Genomic DNA, 26,881 nt, shown 5'->3' on the forward strand with positions numbered 1-26,881 from the left:
CTTCCATCATTCTTAAACAACTTCATGTGCTTTTTTTTTTCCCCTCCATTTTAGAAAACATAACTTTTGTATGGGTACTAACTCATTCATAAAGAAATCCAAATATAGGCGCCTCCAAATTTTCCAAGTTATTTTACATCAGTACAGCCTGAAAAACAAAGCTTGTATGTAACAGTAGGCCTTTATAGCAATGCAAAAATCTGCAAACAAACCATAAGAAAAGAACTTAGGCAATGAAGAGCTAAATTTACGCTCCATTTGATAAACATGACTTGCTTTCTCAGTTGTTCTTTCTTCCCAAATTTGAAGTTTTTACTTACATTATGCATTTAAACTGAAATCAAAAAGTACTTAGAAACACTGCCACTGAAATAAAACTTCATCATAAAATTTCAAAACAAATTAGCTATTTTTGACAAAGCCACGTAAAATTTTTCTAAGGAGAATACAGCATCCTGAAAGCTAGGCTCTGTTTTCCTCTGTTAAACACTATTTTCCTTGCACTAATTACTGTACATGAAAACAAAAGCTGCTGCTCATGAAGACTATCCATTATGAAAACATTTTCCCTTACATCATTTTATCTGCTGCTCTAAGAACACCAAAAATACTATTTCAAAAAACAGCAGTGACTTTATCCAGTTTTTGTGTAGTTGACAGCCCTCTGCATACAAAGCAAATTTTCTTTTGTCTCACCCCAGAGGGATGAAAGCTTTTTCAAAATAAAATTTTTATAATAAAACCTCAAAAAGGCATTGCATCTGAAATGCAAACAATTTTTAATACTCTGGCTAGATTCCATTAATTCCAATATGAGTTACTCACATTAACTGATACAATAAACAGAACACCAAGTCTAACCATATTCTGTAAGTCATTTTCATCTACATGTGGGAGGTATCTCTATGCTAAAAAGGAATATTTGGACATTTCTCAATATTTATGTAAAATGCTGACTTTTTTTCCCTTGTAGATTCAAATTAAACAGTTGTTATATGACTGTCACTCTTAAGATACCAACCTAATTTTGGGGTTCTCTTAGGACACTTTCAAAACAAACTTACAGTCAATGTTTTTGTGTCAATGTAATGTTATTTTTCCTGTCTAAAAATATATTAGACTAATAGCTAATCTAAAAATATGCATCCAAAACAAGTTTTCTGAATCTATTCCAAAAGTATTTTTCCCTGGTTTCTTATGAAATTGAGGCTTACACAAACACATTGCCCTACCATGAATGCCAATCAAATTGGACTAAGCATACAGTCTCAAGTTGAATTTCTGCAAGTTTCATGAAAATCAGGAACAGAAGCAAGTTGCTTTTGGATCAGAGCAGCAAGAGAATGAAAGTAGACTAGCAATGCTGCTAAAGGGTGATGTGGATACAAGAAGAAACAGGAAAGGGAAATGGGCTGAGCAGTACAGAGCACAAATCCATAAGAAATTAAGGTTCATTAGTTCAGTTGCTCATGGAACAACTTCTTTGCACACACCATACATAGGCATTTTACATTAAGCCACAGGAATAGGTAGATTTTCAAAGAAATGGGTGCAGCTCCAATCAGGAAGCATGATGGAACCACGGACAGAGCTTGAAAAATCCTCCTTTACATATAGGTAAAAAAAGAACAATATCCAACTGCATACTATCTATACATGTATTGATATTTGAGAAGAAATTGTACTGTTCTACAAATACACAACTGGAGGGATCTTTTGGTCCTACATCAGTCTCCCAGCTCTATCAGCAACTGTACAAAAGACATTTACTTGCAAAAGATTCACCAAATGTAGTCCATACCATGCTCAGCGCGGACCACAAAACGCTTCTCAACATCTTATAACAAACTTTATATCACAGGAAAGGATCAAAACAAGGCAACAGGAGACCTCAGTGGCCTACATTTCTGCAAGAGCAAAGAAATTCAACTGAAAACCCAAAGCAAGCCTTTGTAGATGCCCTACACTCCAGAAGACATAAAAGCCCTTAGAATTAAAATTTGGGTTTTGGTTGGGTATTTGGAGGCAGGCAGGGGACAGATTTGAATTTGAAAACCAAGAACTTGAACTGATGATAAGAGATAAAGAATCCATTTTAACCAAATCACAGCACAACACAATTAGGATGATAAGGGCAGACTGCACTAATCACCTTTTCAGAACCAGAAGGGATTTTGTCACTTTCAAAATTGGTTGCAATCCTGAATTCTCTACTCTAGTCTTTCTTTCCCCTAGAGAACCAAAAAAAGGCTTTTACAAACTGAATTTATCACAGCTTACTACAAAATTCACTAGACAAAAATCTCTCCCACTCTTTTTATTGTTTTCCTCTTCTTTACACAACACCTAGCTCTTACTCTTTCAGTTTTCTGTTATTCACTCCTCTCCCTACACTTGACCCAATCTCCCATTCTCTCCTTTTGTTTAGTCCTATCCTATTTTACAATGGAAATTTCCATTTTCTTTCCAAATGGAAAAGGGAGAAAATCAGGTCCTTAACTCCCTTCTACAAATTGTCAAAATTGCTGCTAGGCTTTGTCACCAGAAGGTGTTTCTGGAAATGCAAAAGTTAGACACTTCTGCATTTTCATCTCCAGAAGATGTTCAAAGGCTGACATTCAAACCTTTGGCATAAGAAATAACATTCAAGAGTTTTGGGTACTTTCCCTTATACTGCCATCACTCACCACTTTTGATTTTGTAACTTCAGCACACTGAAGCTGGCTGTCACTGAAGAAACTGCCCCTTCTGCTGAAATCACTACTAAATTTAAGCATACCACAAATCATGACATCTTTTAAGTACTGTAGCACTTTAGGCCATGACTCTCTGGAACAGTAAATCTATTCTAGCGTATTCATTGCAAGAACAATAATGAAGCCACACAGTGCTGAACCACTCTTAATTCATGCTGCTGATTTAAATTTTTTTGAAACACTTTTGAAGGAATAAACTTTAAATTTTGCTTATTCACTTGACAGGTATCTGAACAGCTAGTCTGTAAGATTTTCTTGTCAATCCCTCATGTTACCTTCTCACTTTGTATTCAAATGCCATTGTCTCTACATACTTCTCATTACTCTCCTCCTCTCTACTCAGGCTTATCGCACAGGTAACTGCTTGATTCATATTTCTCTTTACCTTGAACTCTTGCATCAGAACTTGCCTTGCACTGTATCCTTTCTCAGCTCCTGCCTTGCCTAGTTGAGCGGAAGTTTGAAGAACAGCATGTTATTGTTTTCTAGACATGCCCAAGCCAGCACAGCCAGCTAGGCTAGAAAATTATGCTAACTGGGTTCCCATGACTTCGGACCTCCACGAATTGTGATGTAATCTGTGCTAAGCAGCTCCTTTTTGGAAAAGCTCAACAGGATCAACCATGTTCCTTCTTCCTTGTAGACACCAAAGGGACTTATCCCTGTACTGGTCCAAGTCAGACCCATATAAAGGATAAGGACAATAACCGGTGCTATAAAATGGGTAAGGGTGTCCCTTTGCAAACTAAGAACTTGACTGAATACTAAACCCAAACATAGTTCTGATTTTATGGGCACCCTTTCTGAGGGCAATTAACCTTTTCCAAGGAAAAATAGGATTTTCAGGATGAAGATCAAGTTATCATGGGAGACAGGTCCCCTGTGAAACACAGGGGAAGGCAGACAAACTAGAACATCTTTTAAACCTGCTGAAGACTCCTAGAATTGACAAACATGCTGCCAGCAGTCTAGATACAGACAACTGTTTCATAAGCCCCAGGCCGCTTTGCTTGTTTCGGACATTCTGCCAGGGCCTACCTGTTTTGTAACAGGGCGATTTAGTATTGTCCCCATCAAAACCCTTAGTTACAGGACTTGTCCTGTCCCAGTGACTGTAGCTGTTTCAGGCCACATTTAGACTACATACGTGTACTTGATTCCTTAATCAGTATTTCTGCATCCCCTCCAACTTTCCTAGCTCTTCATGGCTGCAATACTGAGAAAACAAACACAGATACACCCAAACAGAACCAACCACCTATTCTGAGAATACAGCATAATTGAAGCAGCAGCTTGAAGCCCAGCATTAATGTCTGTATCCTGTCTCCTCTTCCAGACTAAGTACTTATCACATAGGAAACCTCCACTAAGATTCTGGAGTTTGCAATATTAAACTTTCAAGTACAGCAGCCAAGACTCATTCAAGCTTTTCCTGAGACATGAGGATTTCTATTGAACCTGAACAGTTAAGTGCTTTTGTCTATAAGCTCACTGTACCCACAAGTATCAAGTACAGTAACAGCCTCAGCACAAACTCATCTCTTAGCTTGACTAAAGATTTTTGCTGACTTCAAGTGATATGGATCAGTGTCCATCCCTCAATGTAAGAACTGCTTGGAGAGATCTCAGCAGCAGTACCACCAGTCTCAGCTGGTGCTCCATCACTCACCTCTCCCCATTCCCCTTCTTTCACACTTCTAGAGCTTGCAACGATTCCTACCACCTTCATCTCTCTCCACAGGCACGTCAAAGATCCTTACCAGATCCTATCTCCTATGCTGTAGTTTTGACCATAACCTTCTCCACCAAAGGAAGAACAGAAAAATGGCAATGAAAAGGATTGGTAATGAGGACCCATATCTATCTGAGGAAAGAACAATAATCACTACTTTTCTTGCTTGGGTTCAGCATCCGTGAGGCTGAGGCCATGACTTGGGGGAAAGAAAAGTACCCAACAAGTCAGAAGCAATGAGAGAGTTCAAATGGAACATATGCAGTTCTGAAGTTGGCTACATATATCACAGAGCAACCACAGAGTGCAGTAAAACAGTATCAGCAATCTCTGTTGAGCTCAAGTTAGATTGAGCAATAGAAGTTGCCTGAGCTAATGCACACAGCAGACAGACCTTCTGATATCTACCCAATCAGTAATTATGTCTCTTTTCAGAGACAGTTCCTAGCTTCTGCATCCCATCATCCATGAGGGTCCCCTTGAAGAACTAGCCACACTTTCTACAGCCCCTCGAAAACACCTCCCAGTGGCATAAAAAAAAATGCAGGAGGTATTGTATATCAGCAAGAATCCAGGTATCGGATGGCACAACAAAATGACTCTGGCACATAACATGATACCTCCACTTTTCAATCCCATTCCAATTTCTTAGCTACACATCTATTAATCATTTCAGATTATTTTTAATACACACATTCTATACTCAGTTTTGCAATGTTTAATAAATTTTTGCAGTTTCCCTCTACAGAGGATAAGGTGTGGTTGTCATTTCTGGGACCTCTGAGGCAGTGCCAGAGGGAAGCAAAGGACTCTAAGTTACAGATCTAGATTGCCTGTGACCACAGGAAAATACAGGTTGTTTTTAATATGACATGTACAATTTCAGAATTCAGCAACAAGTAGTCTGTCATATCATCTTTCGAAATCTGACTGTCCTGGTTCTCCCTGGCAGAAGGACCTATAATCTCCCTTTTCCTCTTGATACAGAATCAAGTCTGGTGAGACATAAGCAGAGAATGAGGATATGTAACACATCAGTGATGCCAGCACAGCTGGTAAAGCCCTCAAGTAGGAACTCCTTTATTTCCTGTGATTCCCTATGTCCACAGGTAATGTGAGCTGAGGCTTAAAAGTGATGGCTCTCCTAAGCTGTGCTGCCATCTGTCCAACCTTGCAATGACAGGCAACATACCAATAGGAAGCAGAGGTTTCCAGCAACCTCCTACTGTGTTCATGACATCACTCTATTGGCCATTATCTTCATCAAGTGAGGGATGATGTCAGCATGTACTTCTAGGAATGTTCTCCTTCCAACAATAATCCTTCCACCTGTACAGAGTGCCATGCATCACAACTCTTCTCTCACAAGTACAGTCACTGCACAGGACAGATGGCTGTTCATTTTCATTAGCCCTGAAAGTTTCTTGTAGGCAAACAATTCAGCCATACCCCTTGTCACTGAACATGGTCCATGGTAAACAGTAAAGTTTGTTCTTAGCACAAGAAAGCTGGATACAGCTGCACCGTTGCTTTTATGACTACTAGCAGGAATAGATCCAGACTATTGCTGTATTTAAGCAAAAGGGAAAATGACATGTTGTTCTTGCAGTGCCAAAAAGTAAATGGCAGCCTGGTGGCAACATGATGCTTCTCTTGAAGCTACATCCTTGTGTTGTGGCTGACAAAAGAAACAGAAGTTTAGCTCCCAAAAGAAGCTGCACATAAACATCCCCACAATGCAGTAGAGCTGGCACTTCACAGTGCAAACAGCAGAGAGAGGGTGAGTTGCAATGCATTGTGAACCCACTGCAGACAAGAATGACATTACTCTGCTCTTGCTAATCCAGCAGTGTCCACAGGAATCTGACTGTGTACTCACAGCTGAACTGACAACTGCCAGCCAGCCTATATGTGCAAACTTCCATCAGCAGGGACTGTTGAACCATGTCTTTAAAATTACATGCCTAAAAAAGCTACAAAACCTTTGACCTAACCAGTAACTGAGACTGCAAGATGTACTATGAGGAAATGTTGGGCACTAGATTCAGGCATGAGACAGCTGTTTTATGCATTTCCATGTTTCCAGGAAAGATTCAAGTCAGAGGAAAGTTGAACAGTGACAATACTTGGCCCAGATGTAGATGACTTAGAAACATGAAGGACACAGCAGTTCAGCTATCCTGCAAGATTTCCATCTTCGCTAAGAGAATGACAAATCCACACAGCAAGATCAGTTTTTAATACAAGATATAACAATGGTTTACACTACGAAGTAATGTCAACATATCTATGTCAGGTTCAGGGTAGAAAAATTATGTCTATGTACTTCTGATGGGGCTTTCTAACTTCACAATAGTACATAGACAGCTTCCCAAAATGGCTCTGGAAACCATATTTCTGCAGTGTTGAACTTGAGCTAATAAAAAGCTACTGGACCAACCATAGTACACAATCTAGTCATGAACTATGAGTTAATACTATATCAATTAATTTTATTGGTGACATCAGGCTAAGAACTCTATTTAAATTATTCTGAAAGCAAACCAGCTTCAAGCAAATTAGGTTCAAAGATAGCTTATTGAAAAGAAAAATGGAATCCAAAGTTTAGATATTCTCAACTTAAAAAAAACCTCACTATAAGTCAAGCTTCCAGCTACCCCTCTTACTTTAAGAGTGCTGAATTGTTATCTTATCTCATCAACTAATGCAACTCCACTCTGCACAGTCTCAAGTATCAAATCCTCATAACACCTGCACCAGCTACTACAGGCTACTGCTGCCAGCCCTTCCCTGGGCTACAAAAAGTGCACATAATGCAAATGAGCCTCCTTTATTTCAGAAATCAGCTCTAAAACGCCACCACCGTTAGACTTGCTTCAGCCCTCCCTAATAATGTAAGGATGCAATCGAGTGACATTTTTTGACCGTTTAGTTTGCATCCCTCTCACTGATCTCACGGGATGATACAATCTCCCGCAGTTACTTCTGTCACGAATGAAATGGACAGTCCGGTAACAGCAATGTCCCGTAAAAAACTATTTTTTTTCCCCCCAAGGCTTCTTGCAACATTTCACCGTGAGGAAAGCAGAGTTCACAACGTGCTTCACCTTTCTTTCCGCTCTTTCCGCTTCTTTAACTTTCCTCTCGGGGGGCTTGGGGAGAGCATTTCCCGGAGAAGTCAGCTTCTCCCTCCTCCCCGGCCCTCCCGGCGCTGCCGCTTGCGGCTTCAGAGGCTACCGATTCCCTCGCCCGGGCAGCTCTTACCGGCAGGGAGTCACGCAACTCGCCCATTCATTCCCGTACCGCCGAGCTCCAGGTATTTTCCCCAGCCACCTCCGCTCCCTCCTTCCCTCCCTCCCCACGCACGGAGCCGCCACTTACGCCTCGCCTGTTTTGTTCCCCCGCGCCACACACCCAGCGCCGGCACCAACCGCCGCCCGCAAGCGCAGCCCCCTCGCGCGCCCCCCGCGCAACGGCCGCCCCGGCCGCCCGCTCCCCCAGCCCACCCCCCGCGACGCCCCCGCGCCCGCCCCGGCGGGGGCCGGACGAGGGGAAGGCCCAGGCCCGGTGCCCAGGGGGAGGGGAGCAGGGTTCGCCAGGCCCCGGCCGGCCGGTGTATGCGTACGCTTGTGGCGGGGGCGGTGGGGAGAGGGGACCCCCCCCCCTCCGCCCCGGCCCGCACTCACCGTTGAGGCACCTCCTCGATGGCCGCCGGGCGCCGGGCCGGGGGAGGGGCTCGGCGCACCCCCTCGGCGCTCCCCCTCCAATGGCGGTGACGGCGGCAGGCCGGGCTGGGAGCGCTGGCGGACTCGGGCCGCGCGGCGGGGCGGGGAGGAGGAGGGGGGGGAGGGGGGGAGGCGAGGAGAAGGGAGAAGGGGGAAGGGAGGGGAGGGGGAGGGGAAAGGGAAAGGGGGGGCTCCGAGGGGAGGCGCGCCACCAAATAGCGGCCGCTTTATCGCTCCCTCAGGCCCGCCCGCTCTCCCGCTGCCCAACCGGAAGCGCCGCCGCTCGGCGCGGCCCCGCCCCGCCCCTCCCTCTCCCTGCCGGGAGCACGCGCGCTGCGGGAGGGGATCGGGGGTGCGCGCGCGGCGGCGCGCGCCCCCGCCAAGCCCGTTGAGAGCGCGGCGCGCGGGGCTGGTCACGTGTGGCTGCCGCTACGCGCGACGGGGAGGAGGAGGAGGTGGAGGAGGGGCGCGGCGGCAGCTCCCCCTCCCCCCCGCCCCCCACGGCGCCGCCCCGCTGGCAGGGGGCGCTGCGGGGGTGGGGAGCGCCGCCGCCTCGGCCGTTGGGAGGCGGCTGGGGAGGGAGGAGGCGGCGGCGGCTTCCTGCGGCGGCGCATCGTTAGGCCCCGCGGCGCCCGGGAGCGGGGCGGCGGATTTGGGGACGGGCTGTCCCTAGGGGTGAGGGAGGGAGGGAAGTAAGCACCCCCTCGGGGCGCGGCGGCACGCCTGGCTCCCGTTTTCGGGGTAAATCCCGGTGGTTGCGCCGGGCTGGCAGTCCAGGGGTGCCTCCGAGGCTGGCTTTGCCCCCTTCATCTCCACGGGCACCGGCGGATGCCCGCGGAAGAGCGGAGTCGTCCGTTAACGCTCAGCGAAGGGGTTTCTGCGTCGGGACCGGGCCCCTGGCGCCTGGGACGTAACAGGCTGCTTTCTTGCGAGAGGCGAAGCCGCGAGTCCCCAGCTCTGTGGAAAGCACCGCTCTATTTTAGGCGTGTTTTAAGCGGTTTCCCTTCGGGCATGCAGATCCGTGCGCTCTCCGCACAGTTCATTGCTTCACGAGAGAGCGGCTCGGGAAGGTACCAGCTTTGCCATCAAGGCAGTCTGTGCGAGAAAGCCCCGCTGGGCACCACAGACCAACGTCAAAAACTTGGTGTCTTTGTCGCACTCAAGGAGGGGGAGGCGGGGAGACACCCAGAGTGGGAAACACTGTGTGAAAGGAGAAGAGACAAAACACAAGAATCGCCCTTTCTCCAAGCATAACTAACGCGGCTGTTCCTCTGAACCGCGTCCTGGGATAGGGTTCAGCTTTAGATTAAGATACCTTATCTAGGTGTTTACATTGTCTAAAGTCCCATGATCATCAGTGGAGATCTAGCAAGCTATTCAGCTGATTGAGTGCAGGTACCTACTTCAGGGTGATCTGCATAGCTTCTAGGCTTTACTGACCATATGGATGACGGGCTCAGTTCAGTTGCCTAAACATAGACACTGAGTGCTGTTTGAAGTGCCCGTGGGTATCTGAGACCTCTCCACAGGGCACGTGAATATGGCACGGGAGACCTGCTCCTTCTGGGTTGGTCACTGGAGGTCAGGCAGAAACCCCAGTGCAACCCCAGTCCTTTCCTTTATATAGGCTAAAGATGTAAAATCAGGTAAACTAATTTACAGCTTACAACAGAAGAGGCTTTTTCTAAATTAACTTGCTTAATGTGTGTTTGATATGACTTCTTTTAATATACTAACATGTCTTTATGGGCTTTCTCTGATCCAACATCTCCCAAGAGATTTCTTCCTAGATTATAAATGGTTGCTTCTAGTTGTCAATCCCTATTAACCATTTTCAGGGTCACTTGAAAAATTACTTGTGTTTTATCCAGAAAGGTCATGAATCCTTTGTCAATACAAATACAATTTGTACAATGCAATACAATACACTTTTCAGACCATCAGGTAAATGTTTACCACCAGTACTGGACCATGGTGGACTATGCTGGACCTGTTCGCTGTGCGTGTTCAGTGTCTATGGTTTTTACTGCAGTCATTATAATGATAGGAAGGGTCCTTTTGTGTCGAACTTTCATTCGTTACGACGTTACTAAAGCAGAGGTAGATGGTTGGCCCTCTCAAAACCTGGCCAAGACAAGTCAGCTTTCTCCTTTGTATTAGTTGTGTAGCTGTGTTCAGGTCTGCCTTTTCCAAGACCTCAGTGTTATTTATTTTGGCTGACATTTTAACGTAAATCCTTAGTTCAGGTAGCCACAGCTAAAACTCCTGTTAGATAATCTTATACTCCCATGACTCCCATCAGGAATAATTTAGTGCATTGTTACTATAGATTCAATTTGGCATTGATGCTGTTATCGTTAGGCTTACATATTCTAAAAAAATCACTTCCCCAGCCTGCTCAAGTTATTATATCATAGGTGCAGGTAGGTACCAGATGAGGCAAGAAAGATCCTGCCAGAAATTAAACTTATCTGCAGGTCTCAGTGGTCCTAAAACAGTAGGATTATCTAAGGCTGTATTCATTTTTACTGCCTTTGTTTTTTATCTCCTGACTATGAGACCTTTGTTTGGCACTTCTAAATAAATAATCAGTCTTTTGCTGTATATTTTGGCCAATGTATCTTGGGGGCAGATATCATCAGCAAGGTCAGATCTCTGGGCTTAAACTGTAATTTGAGGAACTGAATGAAGGTTCATTGCATAACAAAATCAGTAGTGGGGTAAACAGCATGACAGAGGAACATCAGGCTGGTCAGTTAACTCCTGACTGGAGATTGCAGTACGTTTAGCATATCTAAAGGTTCTGGGTGTTTTCAGAAGGGTTCTGTAAATTTGTAGTATTTCTGTTAATACTGTTGAAGTCCTTCTGAAACGTAATAAAATCAAGGGCAGGCTGTAGCTGCCTTTCATTGATTCATTCAATACTCTCATATGCTACAAAAATATTACCATTTCAAAAGAATCTCCACAGAACAGTAGTTGTTACTGTCACAACTCATGTCCTTTTTCTTTCATAATTTTTTGATGATTCCTTTTCTCCATTCTTCTTAGATAGATTTCATTTTACAAAAACCTATCATAAGAACTCTGCAACAGTGGCAAATAGTGAATGGTTACAGGGAAGTAAATGAACAGAGTAAGAATATTGTGATACTTATCCAAAATACTCCCCTAGCCTCCACTGATTTGTGGTTCAGCATCAAAGATATTGTCTTTTCAAGAAATTTCAACTGTTTTCTGGTTCTTACTATAACTTGTTTTGAGCAGTTTTGAACTAATTTTGTCATAGCTTTCATAAATACAAATGTAACATTCTGATGACACATCTGTTTATAGGCTTCCATATGGGCAATGTATACAGATAATATAAACAATATTCAGCATATCAACTACTAAGTGTGTACATGCTAATGTAATATGGCACAAATTTATTTTGGATAGAAAGATTAAGCCAAAAAAGGTTTCTGAGAAACAACATAAAAAAAAAAAGAAAGAAAATCCTTTTCTAATATCATCAGTAGTAGGAAGCCTGTCACAGAGTATGGCCAATAAATAGTTTGGAAGCAACTAGAAAAAGTAAGGTCATAGTCAAAAATATATATATATTTTTTGCATCTTTATTCCCATGAGGAGCTTAAGGAAGCACTTTTGAAGGACCGTCTTTGAAAGATCGGTTTCCAGTTCAAGTGTCAATAGAAAAGGCTGTGGAATGTATCAACAAAAAGCAACAAATTGCCAGAACCAGATCATACTCACTCAAGAACTTTAAAAAAAGACTGAAATAGCTGAAATATTAACTGGGTGGTGTGATCTGTAAGTTAAAAGTTAATCTGGAATCAGGAAAATGCCAGCTAGATTGTCTGACACCAATTTTGAGAAAGAATTCCACTGGGGTCTAGGAGATTTCAGAACAATAATCTGATGTGGACATCTACCAAGCAGATTAATAAAAAACTATAATGGAGAATAAAAGTACAGGCATGAGTGGGATAACAGGAAAGAGTCAATATATCTTTTGTAAAAGGAAGATAGATATCTGTGAAGGAATCAGAAAGCAGATGAAAAAGAGAGATTCAGTTAGATAGTCCACTTAGGTTTACAAATTATATTGAATAAGGTCTCTCATCAAAGGCTTATTAAAGAAGCTAAGTTGGTATAAGATAATAGGGAAAGTCCTCACAAAGATACCTAAAAAAAAGAGTTTAATGAGGAATAAATGGCCAGTTTTCTGAAATGGACTATTCAATGGACTATTCAATGGACTATTTCTGAATGCACTATGTTCCTAAATGATTTGGAACAGGGGATGGATAGTGAGATGACAAAGTTTGTTGACAGCATTAAATTATTCAGGGCAGTACAAATGAAAGCCAGTTTGAAGAGTTGTAGGATGGCATCATGATACTGAGCGAATGATAAAATCACAGATGAAGTCCAGTGTAGATAGGAAAAATTAGTCCTAGCTTTAACATTGGGTTTTGATACAGTGATCCTCTTCAGGAATAATAACTTAGAATTTTAGTGGATGCTTCTATGAAAATGTCAGCTGAGTGCTCAGAATTAGTCAAAAAGCAAATTGGATGTGTGTACATTTTAGGGAAGGAGTAGGGAACAAAATAGAGACTGTCATTATGTTTCTTGTAAATGTGTGGTAAGCCATGTAATATCATATGTGACTCCAGCTCCCCCATCTGAGACAGGATTTAATAGCAGTAGTAGTGAGAAAGTTGCGCAGAGAAGGGCAGCAAGGGTGGTCAGAGATACAGATACAGTTTCCATACAAGGAATAAATTGGCAGGCCTGAACTCTTCAGTTTGGAAAACAGTTGACTGAGACATGGAGTAACTGGCACACTGGTAACTGGTAACAGGGAAGAAGACACAGTGACTACTCTTTCTTCCAGTGTAAGAACAAGGGGACATCAAGTGAATGAGCAGGAGGCTAACTGGTCAAAACAAAAGAGGGTGGCTATTTTCACACACCATTTAAGAAGACCCTTTGCAACAGGATGTTACAATTGCTAGAATTTTCTTCAAATACTAAAAGTGATTATGTTAATTCATGCAAAATAATGAATCAAGGTGCTATTAAATACAAATATACTACCTTGTTTCAGGAAGTCTCTGAACCGGAAATTGCTGTAATCTAAAAGAATGGGAAATTTTGCCTTATGCTTGTCCTGCTCAGCCTTAGCCATCTGATGTCGCTTGTCAGAGAGGAGATTAGATGCACCCTGGTCTGATCTCCTATTGCCATTTTCTGTCCTTAGTTGCTAAAATGCTAGTAATCGCCGCCCTCTAGTGCTTGACTGTCAAAAACAGCTTTGGAAATTCACACCAGCCTGGCACAAAACCTCAGTGGCTAACTCTTCGCATGGTGAGGAAGGAAGATTGTCAGAAATGCTGTATGTCAGCTGTCATCAGTACTTCTACAGCCCTGGCACAAGCTGATTTCTGTGTTTTAAAGATCCTCAGCATTATTCTCAGCACGATGCCTGTTGAACTCATACCACCAACGCCAGGTGCTGGATGCCCCCTGTTCCTTAAATTCAGGCTGTGCAGGGTTTGCTGAGTCCTTTTCTGTCATAGGAATAGAACAGCAGGTTAGTGCGTGCCTGGTGGAGCCGAGATCCATGTTTAGTTCATTCATTTCTCTTTTGCTGCTTTTTACAGAAACTACTGGTGTTACATTCTCTAGACAGGCTATAGACAGCAGAGTTAAGCTATTTTTGTGGTTCAGGTTATCTTGAAAGAAAGTTATGAATACTTTAAACTAGGCTGCTGTGTCTTTGCAAAGTGTTTACCTGACTAATAGGTCTCATTAATAATAGACAATAAAGAAAGCAAAATCATATCTGACATCCAAATTCACAGCATGGAAATGGTGAAAATCTTCAAGACCAATATATTTTAGAGAGAGCATATTAAAAATTCAATTCAGTATCTGACCTGGATTAATTCGGTAAGCAAAGGACTCTCAAAATAATGCTTATTCCTTTTTTATTCTTATTAGTTTTGCCCAAACCCCAAACCAATAGTCAAGGAAGTAAAGGTATCTCACTTTATTCATTTCTCCTTCACTGACACGTGCACAAACCTAACCTTTCTAGGACTATTTAGAATAATTTTGACCATGCTTCCTGCTTTATATAGTTGTCTGGCTATTTTATGTTGCTATGCAAATATGTTTGCCTGCTGGCCATGTTCCCAACTGTTAAGTCATTTTTGCAAATGACTGGTTCTGTTAGTACAGTGACAAATTGCATTTCATTCGAGTTATGCCATTTTATAATAGCTGAAACCTCTGAGATCAAAATTAATGTATAAGAGAAGTAAAAGACTTTTTGCCCATTAAATTAACCTCATTGCACTATAGCTGAGTGTAAAAATAATTCTTCTAAGAATGATTGTTCTGGTGAATTCTCAATCAGCTTTGGAAAGCATATTTAATACAAACATTCAGAAATTTGTCTTTTATGAAAGGTTTCTAAGGGAGTTTTGATTCACCCCTGGATACCATAAACCATGCAGAGCGCTACGCAGAGCTGCCTTAGCCTTGGAAAGGAGTTCAGTAGAACTCAGTTTCATATTGATCTCTTAGAAACATATTTAAACCATCATGTTTTCCGTCAGTAAAATTCAGAGAAGTCATTTGTCACATGGAGCTTCGTACAATGCCTTCAGTCAAGAAAATACTGCAACTTACAGCCATCTCCTTAAATACCTGGATCAGAATAAGTTTCCATAATAAACAAACATAATTCTTAATTTGAGTAACGATATTTTTGTCACTCTTTAGACTACATTACAGAAAATTTAGAAAATGAGCTATAAAAATAAAATAAGCTAGCACGCAAAAACTCCTGTGAATTTGGAAATACCTGTTTAAAACTTCTTATGTGTATCTTTCCCCCACGTGGCATTTTGGAGCAAGCTTTTTTCCTCTCATAAATCTCCTTTGTATATTCCCAGCAGCAATCCATCTCTAAAAAAGGGATCTTTTGGCATACAACCAATATAAAATAGTATACACCTACTTGCTATACAAGAAAGCACGTCGTGCCAGGACTGGAAGGTCAAAGGGGAAGCAGCACCAGAGTAGGGAGCTCAGTCACCTTCAAGCATCAGGATTTCCCACCTGGGCAGTGAACTTTGAATGAAGGAGACTCCACAGGCCTTGTCTGGCTGCGCCTCTCAGTTCAGACCCTTGAGCTCCCAGTACTAGACACACTGTACCTTCTTTTTTTGTTAGCTATTAGAAATTGAATTAACTGAATGACATTCCCTTTCTCTAAAAGCATTCTGTAGGCAGAAACCTCTGCTTGAATAAGCAGGCCCTGACTAAGCTCTGTAAACTAGAGGCCTGGGATGAGCAGACACTGGTACTTAAGTTCACCTGGCTGGAGGATCAAGGCCTTATTCATCTGCATAAAAATCAGATCATTTTGTCATATTAAGAAGCATTCCTGGTTTTCATTTTTCTCCCTTCCCCCGCTTTCAAAATCTTGATATTAGTCTAGAGGATTTTATTTCTGACGACCCTCAACAACTAGAGAAATCTGACAAAAACACAAGCCAACCATGCTATACAAAATAAAGTAACTTTGTGGACAATTTCCATCTTTATCTTCAGCAGAGCACTTTGGAGCAGGTCTTTGCAGCAGTCACTATGGTGTTAACCGGCAGGCTGGCACAGGGAGCCATCTAGCCATATTAGCCCAGAAGTCACTGTAGGATAACCACAAAATTTACCTTGGGTATAACTGTGCTACACTGAGGTTATAGCTGTGACTGTAGCCTAGCCACAACTCTTCTGAAAGCATTGTGCACCTGCAAGAAGGTTTTGACACTTAATCCTTCCCGTTAAGCAGGTTGGCACAGGTACATAGACATTGTCATTGTTATAAGACCATGGGGAATAAGCTGAGTTGGAGCACGGAGTCCATACAAACAGTCTTGGTAAATGGGGGCTAGTTTTGCTGTTCACAGGTTAGGAGGAACAAGCATCATGGTGTCCCTTCTGCATGAGACCCTTCACGAACTCCACTGCCAGTCTCCTGCCCCCAGCAAGGACTTCCACCACTTCACTGTCAGCAGCTCAGAGGTAAGGACGCAGGATAAGCCCAGACATGGATGTATTCTCTAGCATTCACTGATGCTGGCATCAGCAAGCTAAAATACTATATTGCATTGCTATGCTTCTGGAAATTAAAATCTCTGTTGGTGTTGAAACTCTGCACAACAGCCTGGAAAGCTGTCAAACAGCTTTGACTTCATAGGAATGCCAAAAGATATTTTGAAAAGTAGAATAATTTAAATCCTGTAATTTATATTGATTGCTTTTTACTGCATGCTGAGCAAGATTCTGAAGGTGAAACAATTCTTCAGAGAAAGCATAAATTTACGTTTCTTTTTTGAGAATGAAGTTTTATGATACCTCTGTTCTGCTGTTGTTTAAAGGTCCTTTTTGCACCTTTGCTTTTCTAGTTTGAACAACAGTGCATCATTGAACAATACCCCCACAAAAAACCTCTCTCTCTCTCCTTCTTACAAGGGAAGGCTTCCCTTGGGTCTCCAGGACCTGCCATGCCTGACACACTCCAGAATGGTGTCCAGCTTCTCCAGAACCACATCATGTTGAGTCTTGTAATTTTCCCCTGGCTAACGTAAAAACCAGTCTGCCTTTTCCATCTAAGACTTCGGTTAAGAGCCCTCTTGCTAGTTGTCTCTAAGCATGGTACTTCCATTTTATGCTGGGTTTATTACTCCAAGTGTCGTTAGCTGACTCCTGCCTCAGTCATTCTATCAATCCAAAATCAGCTAATAACCTGTCTCCATGGTGTTTCTCCTTTCATCCTAAGTTTTTTGTCTTTCTCCCATTTGCCAGTTCTTTTACTGCATCACAGTTCTTGTTTTAATCTTCAGCATCTATAGTTTATCTAATAATTTCCATTTAGCACTGAATCAAATGTTTTAAAACTCCCAGTAAATTAGGTGTACCCCATTTACCACATTTGTTCTTGGCCAAACTAAGTTAACTTATTTCATATTCTTTCTGCTTGCTGTTGATTTCTGCAGGTGATCTGGAGGACTTGAAAGATTTCCTTTTGACGTGATCAAGAAAAGGTTTCCCCAAATGAGGTGAAGAAATCCCATAAGAAATTTTTCCTGGATGAGCAGTTACAGAGCAAGTATTGCATTAGCAAACAGAAGATAAATAATGTGAGAGAAGTTGTGTCAGCCCTATTAAATAAGTCCTATGAACCCTCTTACTTTTGTATTGAACAGTCAAGCTTTTTTTTCTAACTTGTTAAGGAAGTTTGTTCCCTAAATCCATAGCTCATTTCTGAAATCATGCTAAACTTTTGTGAGTCTCCCTCATCAGTTAATATTAGTGTGAGAGATGCTTGCATATAGTTTGCAGTTCCAGATTATTCTTCTTGTCTAAGAAAAATATTAAAATTATGCATATTCGCCTGTGAATTTTCTCTTTTGGTGAAAATCTCGACAACAGAGATCAATTAGAAGACATGGAGTATAATACAAGGAAGCTATTTTATTTCATTTCATTCCTTCTTTTAGGCGTCTAAGTTACTTTGTAGAATTGCTTTTTTGTTCTTTTTATACGGTAGTGGTGGTAATGAATAGAGCAGTAAACCTGTTACCCAATACAATACTGTAGCTATGGATAAATCATGAGTCGTTTAAAGTATGTCTTAAATACCCATTGAAAGCGTTTGTACCCTATGTAATACATTTCAAAGTGTTTTCTTCTTAGGTGTTTGACATTTGAATAAGGACCTTAAAAGTTTTCAATACACTGTCATCTTTAATGTTTGCATTGTGGGATAGTGTTATAAATTAAGGAACCAACACTGAGTTTATTTAGCTAGAGAAGTATTTGTATTTTTCATCTGACATTCCTAAGCCAGTCACATTTTATATTCCTTTTTTAATTATTTTGGAAGTTTGCCCTCCATTGAGGACTACATTATCTCTCTTTAGTATTTAATTTCATTTTGATAGATCATCTTGAATTGTAACTTTTCAGTGGAGGGGAGGTAGAATGCCCAACTCTTAATTAAACTAAAATTACTGTCAGGAAAGTGAGTTCTCTATCTTTATTAGCAATTGCAGGAGCAGCAGGAGCTGGCTGCTTCTCGAGGGAAGGGGAGCCAGGAGCCGTGGGTGCCAGCAGGTCTGTCGTGACGAGCAGGTCCCAGGTCAGGCGAGGAGGTCAAGCCAGCGGGTCTGGCTCGGGGAGGTGCACAGCCTGCGCAAGGCACAGCTTGGGCAAGGACCCTGGCACGGGCCTGCTCTTGAGAGCAGCTCCCAAACCAAAGGGCAAAGGCCCCCGATGAGCTTCTCACGTCTCCCTGTCCTCCAGCTCTTTCTTACGACCTCGCTCTTCTCCTAACAACAGTGGAATGTTTATCATGTAGTTATTATGCAGTAAAAGGGCAAGAAAAATACAATTTGGGCTGTGCAAATGGATTGACCAAGGACAACACATTCATATCTTTACACTGCAGAGGGTCAAGGAACCTGTGCACTGGGTCCAGAGCCAGAACTGGGAGTTGAGATCTCCCTGATCACCCACGTGGATGAGAGCAAGCGAGCCCACACTGTGGTACTCCGCACGTCTGCGACACAAGGCAATGCAGCACTGAGTGCACCTTAGATTTTCTGTTCTGTTCTGTTCTGCTTTGAACAATGAGCTTCAAATCAAAAGCGAAATCTTGCCTGGATCTCCTGGGCAATATCACAGCAAGAATTTATGTGATACTGCCAGGAGGGTGACCATGAGCACAGCTGAGAACAGGTTGTACCTTAGGAAAGTGCAGTCTTGAGACAACAGATCCCTCAAGTACACTTATCCCTCCCAGGATGCTGTGACAAGTTGGGGGGGGGGAAGTATTTGCATTGCAATTCCCTTCTCTCCCCTTACACCACAGAAAATGATAGCTGCCCACATACCCCTCAGGGCCTTTGGAAGTCCCTGCAAAAGCGAAATGGGATGGAGGGCTTGTGCTCTGTGAGTGCCGCTCCATTGTCAACAACTTACCAGAGGCTGGAGCAGCACACAAAGCATACAAAGCTGTATTTACATTAGCAAACAAAGTTTACAGAATTAAAGAGTCTGGTGCACCACATCTATCAGATTACCTATCAGTATAACAGATTACCTGTTAGCAGTGCCTGTGTCTGTTTAACAGTGAATAAGAGATGTCAGAGATTTTGCTTTATGGCGGTGAGAGTCCTAAGTTTCAGCTCAAGGTGATACTTATTCAGTTCCCTAGTTTATCCCATAATGCAGTCATTTCTAGAAAAATAAGTCTAGACAAAGCCACTTGGGAAGTGTTGGTTTGGTTAAGGCAGTTTTGGCTCCCACATCTGTTCCCGATGACTAAGTTCCTGTCTTCACTCAGGTTTCAAACTGGACATCTTGAATTGGTTTGGAAGATCAGTTTGATAAGCCAGTTCCTGCCCTATCCTCTGTAGCACATGTTTGGATATGTTACCTACAAAAAGTGTAGCCAGAAGATGGCCAAGCTATTCCAAATAACAGCAAGTGAGAAACTATAAGATCTTCCACATCAAAATAGGCTCAGTGTCAAGGCTGATTTTAACATTGTCATTTGTGTCTATAAATCATCAATATTGAGCATGCTGGCTGCATTTTATTGCTGTAAACTTTATTGTCCTCCTTCAATTCATACAGGAGGCAGTTAGATGCTGTTAAGACATTTAATCCCTAATACCATCTCTCCCTAATTCACAGCAGGATTTCACCCAGGACTCAGGAGAGCCTTCCCAGCATCACTGAAACCAGCCCTGGCGCTTGCTGCTGGGCTGCTGCTCATGGTTCTTTTGAACTCTCTCTTTGAGCCTTCAGCTTTATGTTTGCTCCTGCATTGCCCTCTGAAAATTGCCCCATCATCAGCTGGGAATGTGGCAGAACGGGGACTTTGAGCTCTTTCCTCCCACCAGCCCCCCAATATTGCATTTATTTCAGAATTCCACAATAGTCAGGTTATTCATTAACCCATGTTCTTTCTCAAACAATGTGCAAGTTATAAAAAGAAATGAAATTATATGTCTCCTATATTCAAAGGCTTTTGTGGTTGCAGGTCCTTTTTGCAAGGCTGTCTTAGGGCTACTTGAAGGATGTGTGTGGGAACTGTAGGGTCCCCAGCATAACCAGTCCAGACAGTTGCTCTCCTTCCAGCCTGTGTGTCAAAGCTACATATGCAGTTTGTATCACAGTCATTCCCAAACTCTCTGCAATTCTAGTTACAGCCAGCATCTAGACTAACACCAAATCATGCTGCTTCTTCCTCATCAATGTATGTAGAAATTGCCCAATCTATTATCTCATCTTAATTTTGTCTCCCACCCTTTTTCCTCCTGACATCAAAGTATTCGCATATTCCTAGCCCAATGTTATTACTTTCATAATCATGCTTTAAAATAATCAGATTATGTGTGGATTTTTTTGTATTTATTTTTCTCTCCCTTTTTCTTTTCTTATTCCACAGAGCAAGTGCAGAATATCTTTGGCAACAACATGCTGGAGTACACAGTTAACTTATGTCAGGGGCGTTATGATTTCCTAGTCCGAATGCCTGAGAATGTGATTATACACATACTGTCATTTCTAGATGCTGATGACTTTCGACAGCTGTCAAAAACATGCAAGAAGTTCCAGCAGGTAATGTCATAAATACTGCTCAGGTATCAATACCTATCTTCCTTCAAGTTCACTGTAAGAAACAATGTGAGGTGGAACTTTTCCATCTTATTTAGTAGAGCCACCAATACTTCAGTAGTAACCAGAGATAGAAACTAGTACAAAACAGAGACCTGGATTACAGATCAGCAGTAACAGATCAGGTCATTCATGCTTTGGGTAATCCAAGCCCTCTGCTTGTCCAGTTGAATCTTTCTAGTGTTACATTTATTTCTCTGTTCACAAGAGCTGACAAGTGAGGTCCTAATAACCAAGAAGAAAATTCCTACAGAAGTTTTTCAGAACATTCATATTTGAAATTAAAATATCTAAACATTTTTAAAAGGCAAAAAGAGTTTCCCAGGATTGCATCTTTTTATATCCCCTGCTCCCCTCACGTGCTGGGGGGCAGTTGCAGATCCTGACTTGAGCATGAGACAAAAGGTCATCTTTGAACCAGCATTTATTATCTCTGAAGTTAGTCCTTGCCCTTTCAAAGAGCATTTCATTTTCCTAATCGAGTCTGCTAGCTGGAAGCATGTTGGAATTCGACAGAGAAAGAGCACTGCCCTGACAATTACAGTCAGATATCTCCTATGCTTTTGTCAATTTTAACCAGAATATTACAATATTTGTTTATGTAACAGTAATGAATCTCTGATGGTATTTACATAGTTGTAAATGAGTTATGTAAATGGAACGTGTTCAGTGAGATCAGAACAGGGCCTAATGAATTGTAAATCATGAAGTATGTCTTGAAAATATTTACTTTTTAGTTATGCAGCAGTGAAGATGTTTGGGAGAGAGTTAAACTGTTCAAAGATAAATAAGCTCTTGATAAGACGATGATGACATTCTCAGTTTTCAAGAATTTAATGAACTTCAATCAAAAACCCTAGCAGATGCAGAGAAGACAGAGCACATTTTTTTAAGTTGCTTGGAATTATTAGATAAAGCTCAGTAGGTTTCCCATTTTTTTCATACTTTCTTTTTTTTAAAAGGAACCAGAATTATAAATAAATAACAACTACTCGAGAATCTGAAGTTTTTCCTCTCATCATTTACAACTCAAACAGCACCACCAACTTGCAAGTCATATACCCAGCTGGTTTTTAGCAGTCTGTGTTATATCAGGTTAATGGAAAAAGAAAATGTAGGTGGGTTTAGATTTTTATCCTTTTTTAAGCATGTTTGATTTTGGTGATGAATATAATTTTGTGCATAGTCAGTGTTTTCTGTCCTGTTGACAAGTCACATCTTTGTGTGGGTCCGTCAGGTCTAACTGCAGATGAAAAGGCTCACAGAGAAATTACATGTAGAATGAAGAGGAATGTTGCCCTACCATATTTATACCTACCATTCTGTGATTTAGTGACATAATTCATAGACCCACAAAGAGGCTCTGAAAACACTTACAGACATTTGTTTTTAAATGGAAATAAGCAGCAGGATGTATTTAAAAACTGAATTTGAATTTATCGAAATGATGTTTTGGAACTGAGTAAGCTTCTCATTAAAACTGCTGCACACACAAATGCAGATTATTTACTGAATATTTAAGTTCCACTTCAGTTTCCCCTAAAACAACAGTTCATGGCAGACTAGATCCTGCTCCCAGTTTGACAGACAAGATGACATCCATACCCCAAAATGGTGATGACCTCAGGTCTCAGTAAGTCAAGAAACATGCCAGCAGAAGTGGCATGAAGCTTTCAAGCTGGTGAAGATTTTTATTAAATTTAGAGCATTATATTTTAAAAGCAAGAAAACAGATGGCAACAAAGTCAGCTGTGATGTGACTAGACACAATTCCCATTTCTCAGGGAAGCTGTGTCAACTTACAGCCAAGCTGAATTTGCAAAACAAAGTTACTATTGTGGAAATGAAGCTCTCACGCCATGCCAAATTTGCACAAGGACGGGCTGCATGTCTGATTGAGTTTGTGTCATCAGAAAGAGAAGTGTGGAAAAATACTTGCGCTCTTCAAGTCATCTGGTGGAAGTGCATGGGGGCTCCTGCACCTGGCCCCCCCTGGCGAAGGGGGCAGGCTCAGGCCCTTCTGCATCCCCACAGCAGTGTGCAAGGCAGCGCTCTCATGGTTCTAGTAAGGGGCTAGCACATGAAGCGCTTGTAGGAAAGGAGGCCCTCAAGGGAGCCCATGCACAGAAGAAATATGGACATGGCCTTGGAAATGTATTCTGCCTCTTTTGCTGTAAAAAGTTGTTTCTTGGATCTTTAATCAAAAAGTTACATTTATCAGCAACTTGCAAACAACACACACACACACACACATAAAATGGAGTATATTCTTGGTGTCAGATCATACTGAATCTGCATTATTTGAAAGAGGCGGACAGTGAGCTGAAGAAACCTCTTCTGAACTTTCTGAGGCAGTTTCATTCTCGTTTGAGACCGGGGGCACCAGGAAGGCAGCTGCTCCTTCCCCTTGCATTACATTACTTGCTCCCGGCTGGTAACAGAGCTGGCAACACCTTCCTCAGTTACTCAGGGAGGGGTGCTGATTTTGATGTTGAACTGTGCAAGGGGTGTTTTCTCCGAAAGCAGGAGGCATTTCATGTCTTCTTGGGTTGATGCGTTTAGCAACGAGGCTGTGGGCAGCAGTCACCACTTTCCAGGCTCCTGGCTGGCGCAGCAGGGAGCCTGCTGCTCTCAGCACAGCGTCTTCAGCCTGTACATGCTATTAAACATTTATCCTGCACTCCCCTGGCCATGGAAACGCTTTTGTTACAAGTTTTGTTAGATGTTAACTTGCAGTAATCAGTTCTTCAGCTTGTAGAAAGCCATTGCCTTGGAGGGAATTGTTGAACCTGCTTTTTTTCTAGGCATGGCACTCTCCTCTTGGGTCACTGCTGTTGCCTCTGGTCTGCTTGCTGAACAGACCCTGAGATCTTGGCTCCTCACTGATTTTCATGGCAATATGCCTGTGGGTGTAATTTGTATGGCAAGCTGCGGAGATGTGTTTTTTCAGGGGGTGCTTAACTTTCTCAAATGCAGATGCAGATGTGATAGCAGCTGTTTTCCAGAAAAGGCTGGATGCTAGTGCTCCAGCTGCTGCCTTGCTGTAGTTACAGTTGTTTCATGCCTACAGAAATGCCCCAGTCCTGCTGGTGGTGTCTAGAGACCTTCAGACAGCTCTTTCGGATGAGGGCGGAATAGATGCCAACACCTGCTGAATAACAAAGATGATTGTTCTAAGAGTTCCTCATTCAGTGGCATAGCCAAGCCATTAGGCAGAGACATGGTCAAAATGTCCAGTAGGATAGAAGAAGGTTTCTGCGTAGGTTCAGTTGGAATCTTCAAAACCCCTGCTATCCTGGGAGACACCTTGCATGTCCTGTAACCCCCTAAGTGCAGGGAATGTGCAACACAGAATTGTTACGGATCAAATGGACCGAGGCCAAGCTTTGCACTTCCTGTGTGAAAGGATGTACGAGGAGATCCGGGCCGCCTCTCTTTAACAGCTACCACAGCTCTGGCCTTGTCTTTAGCTCCTTAGAATGGCAGCGTTGTCCTCACAGCTCACAGGAGGACTTTAGTGCAGGAGTAACTGCGTCCTGCTCCTTGGGTTTTGGTTCAGTGCCAGAGGCCATGGTGCAGACATTGATTAGAGCACTTCACGTAGAGGCCCATGTTTGAATACGAATATGTCCTGCGTACTCATTGAATGGGAATATGTAAATCAAAGCCCTGCCTCACTGTCTCTCAAGGGTACAAAGTCTGTGAACATGTGCAGAATCACTTGCTTTCCATGTCTTTCTCATGAGCAAGAAGCCTCCTCCAGTCTGCCAGGCTTTGCCAATTTTCCCTGGGCAATAGAATAGGTTGGAAATATTTGCTCTTATGCAGACCCTGATCTGGCAAAGATTTCTGCCCAGCCTGACTGTACTGCAGGAGAACTTTCCTGGTAAGTCTTCTTCCTCTCAAACCAAGCAGGTCCCTTTCATTTACAAGAAACCCACCCCATACTACCACTACACAACCTCTGTCCCCTGACTCAAAAGATAAGCCAACCCAAAATCCATTATTTGCAGTCAGGATAAACTTGACATAGATGGAGCTAAACCCAAATGATTCTGTTTTATTTAAGCTAAGGATCTTTCTGCTTTGAAGTAATTTTAGTTGGCTTCTCTCTTAAATAGCTTGACATTAAAATCTTCGGTCAATTGTATTTTTATCTGCCTCTGCAAAATACCAAGTAGCATAGCATCTTACTTAATTTTTCTAGAGTACTAGATAAAAAAATTGCTGAAGATCACATCTCAAAATCATAGTCAAAATCTTTTTACTTTTATTCCATTTAATGTTTAATATCTGGGAAAATACAATAAATATTTTTTCAGTCTAGAACAAGTAGATGTTATGTTTAATAATAAAATGTTCAAAGAGGATGTAAAAAATAAATTAATATCTTACTATTTAGTTTCATTGACAAAGCAGATCTGTTTCAGGCAACTGAGAAATTCTCAGCTATCAAAGACAAATGAATATGTTTTGCCCTTCAGTAAATACGCAGCTATCCTTGAAACCAGTGGTAACTATATACATATATCTCTGCATCAGAGGGCAGAATTTGGCCTAGATCTACAAAATGGTAGGTTGGAGTTGCCATTGGTGCATGTTTATTTTTTTTAACAAATTATATTCCAGAACTTTCACATATCATACATTTTCCAAATCCTGCAACTGCAACTTATATGAAACATTAACATACAAAAAGTCATTACTGTACAACCGCTTTTTTTAAAAGTCAGTGTCAAAAACATAAAAATCAGCTAATTTAATAAAACCGGATATAGTGTTTAAATGCTGACGTTTGCGTTAGCTTTCTTCTGTTTTACGCACAAGAATCTATTATAACATAAAAGGCAAAAGTGGCTCCGAAAATGACAAACTGTAAAAACATACTTGTAGCTTTAATCACATTTATCTGATGCTATAGTTAATTGAAAAACAACGTAAACACAATGAAGTACAGATACCAACAGACATTTCTCACAAATGTGCAAACTGTGGGCCTGATCCTGCAAACACCGCTGGCTCCGCAGCTTCCTCCAGGGCCAGTCGCCCCAAGTCCAGCTGCGACTCCCTGTGGTGGCTCTGCCTGCTGCTGTTTGCAGGAGGGGTCCTGCGTTGTTCGTGTCATGCACAGAACACAGGTAAAGTGCCTCAGATTTCAAACTGACACAAATCTACATTTCGTTTCTCTTCTCAGTTTAATAGACTTGAAAAGGTGAAATAGCTTCTGAAAAGTCTTCTATAAGTACTCCTTTAAAACTGTTAAGTTTTCTATTTCAAGGTAAGTCTAACAAAATATTGGACTGCTTTTAAATTAGGTAAATAGTGTTTGTTCTGCTTTTTGTAAAAAAGCAACTGTGTTCCTTTGCTGTAAGATACTTTATGTCTCCAGTCTCTGTTTCCTTTATTTTACAGAAAGTAAGAGACAGTTATTATAATTTCATTGGTGCAATCTGTGGAGTTCTGAAACAGTTTATGGATTTTTGTGGCAAAGTTAAATCTTAAGTTCATCCCTATTCATAAGTCTTTCCTCCAGTTTGTTTTATTCTGCATCTTCACTCTTCTCAGAACCACCTCCAGCTGAATTATCTGCCTCATACTTCTTATCAAGAGCATCTTCAAAGGACTTCCCACTGCAGTCATAAGTTTTACTTGTAGATCCCGTATGCGTTCGAATGCGAGCTCCTGGCTGGTATAACTGCATGGCTGGACGATCCTACAAGGAAGCAGATATGGTTAACCCTCTAAGAAACCTGTGTGGGATACATACATGGGATTTTAAAGCCATTAATGTGAGTTTCTGAAGAAAGTAGATTTTGTGTTACATTGCTTTACTTTTCATAAGACCTGGGAAAAAATGAAGTGTAATGAAAATTGACCGAGTACTTAATATTTGTCTTGTT

General features: G+C 41.9%; 1 protein-coding gene and 3 long non-coding RNA genes across 6 annotated transcripts in view; 2 read left to right on the top strand and 2 right to left on the bottom strand.

Annotated features, from left to right (window-relative positions):
* LOC136991879 (uncharacterized) overlaps positions 1-8,309 on the bottom strand; it is a 48,935-nt gene extending 40,626 nt beyond the window's left edge. The window contains exon 1 of the long non-coding RNA XR_010883988.1: positions 8,175-8,309. This is a non-coding gene — a long non-coding RNA (uncharacterized lncRNA). The remainder of the gene's footprint in view (positions 1-8,174) is intronic.
* Positions 7,648-16,839, top strand: LOC136991883 (uncharacterized). The gene is made up of 3 exons (XR_010883989.1): positions 7,648-7,804; positions 16,202-16,316; positions 16,767-16,839. It is a non-coding gene; the product is annotated as an uncharacterized lncRNA (long non-coding RNA).
* A 459-nt stretch (positions 16,840-17,298) lies between these two features.
* On the top strand, positions 17,299-22,076 carry LOC106493990 (uncharacterized). Its single transcript, XR_010883986.1, has 3 exons — positions 17,299-17,399; positions 20,752-20,924; positions 21,944-22,076. It is a non-coding gene; the product is annotated as an uncharacterized lncRNA (long non-coding RNA).
* Positions 22,077-25,565: 3,489 nt separating this feature from the next.
* The window catches only part of UPF3A (UPF3A regulator of nonsense mediated mRNA decay), a 28,199-nt gene continuing 26,883 nt past the window's right edge, over positions 25,566-26,881 (bottom strand). For 2 of the 3 annotated variants that reach the window (XM_067295401.1, XM_067295386.1), the window contains exon 10: positions 25,566-26,694. In XM_067295401.1, the coding sequence (XP_067151502.1) occupies positions 26,496-26,694 (199 nt within the window). In that variant the 3' untranslated portion in view covers positions 25,566-26,495. The remainder of the gene's footprint in view (positions 26,695-26,881) is intronic. The other variant, XM_067295393.1, reaches the window with a different exon arrangement.

This window comes from Apteryx mantelli, chromosome 1 (genome assembly GCF_036417845.1).
Source record: "Apteryx mantelli isolate bAptMan1 chromosome 1, bAptMan1.hap1, whole genome shotgun sequence".
NCBI classification, from domain to species: domain Eukaryota; kingdom Metazoa; phylum Chordata; class Aves; order Apterygiformes; family Apterygidae; genus Apteryx; species Apteryx mantelli.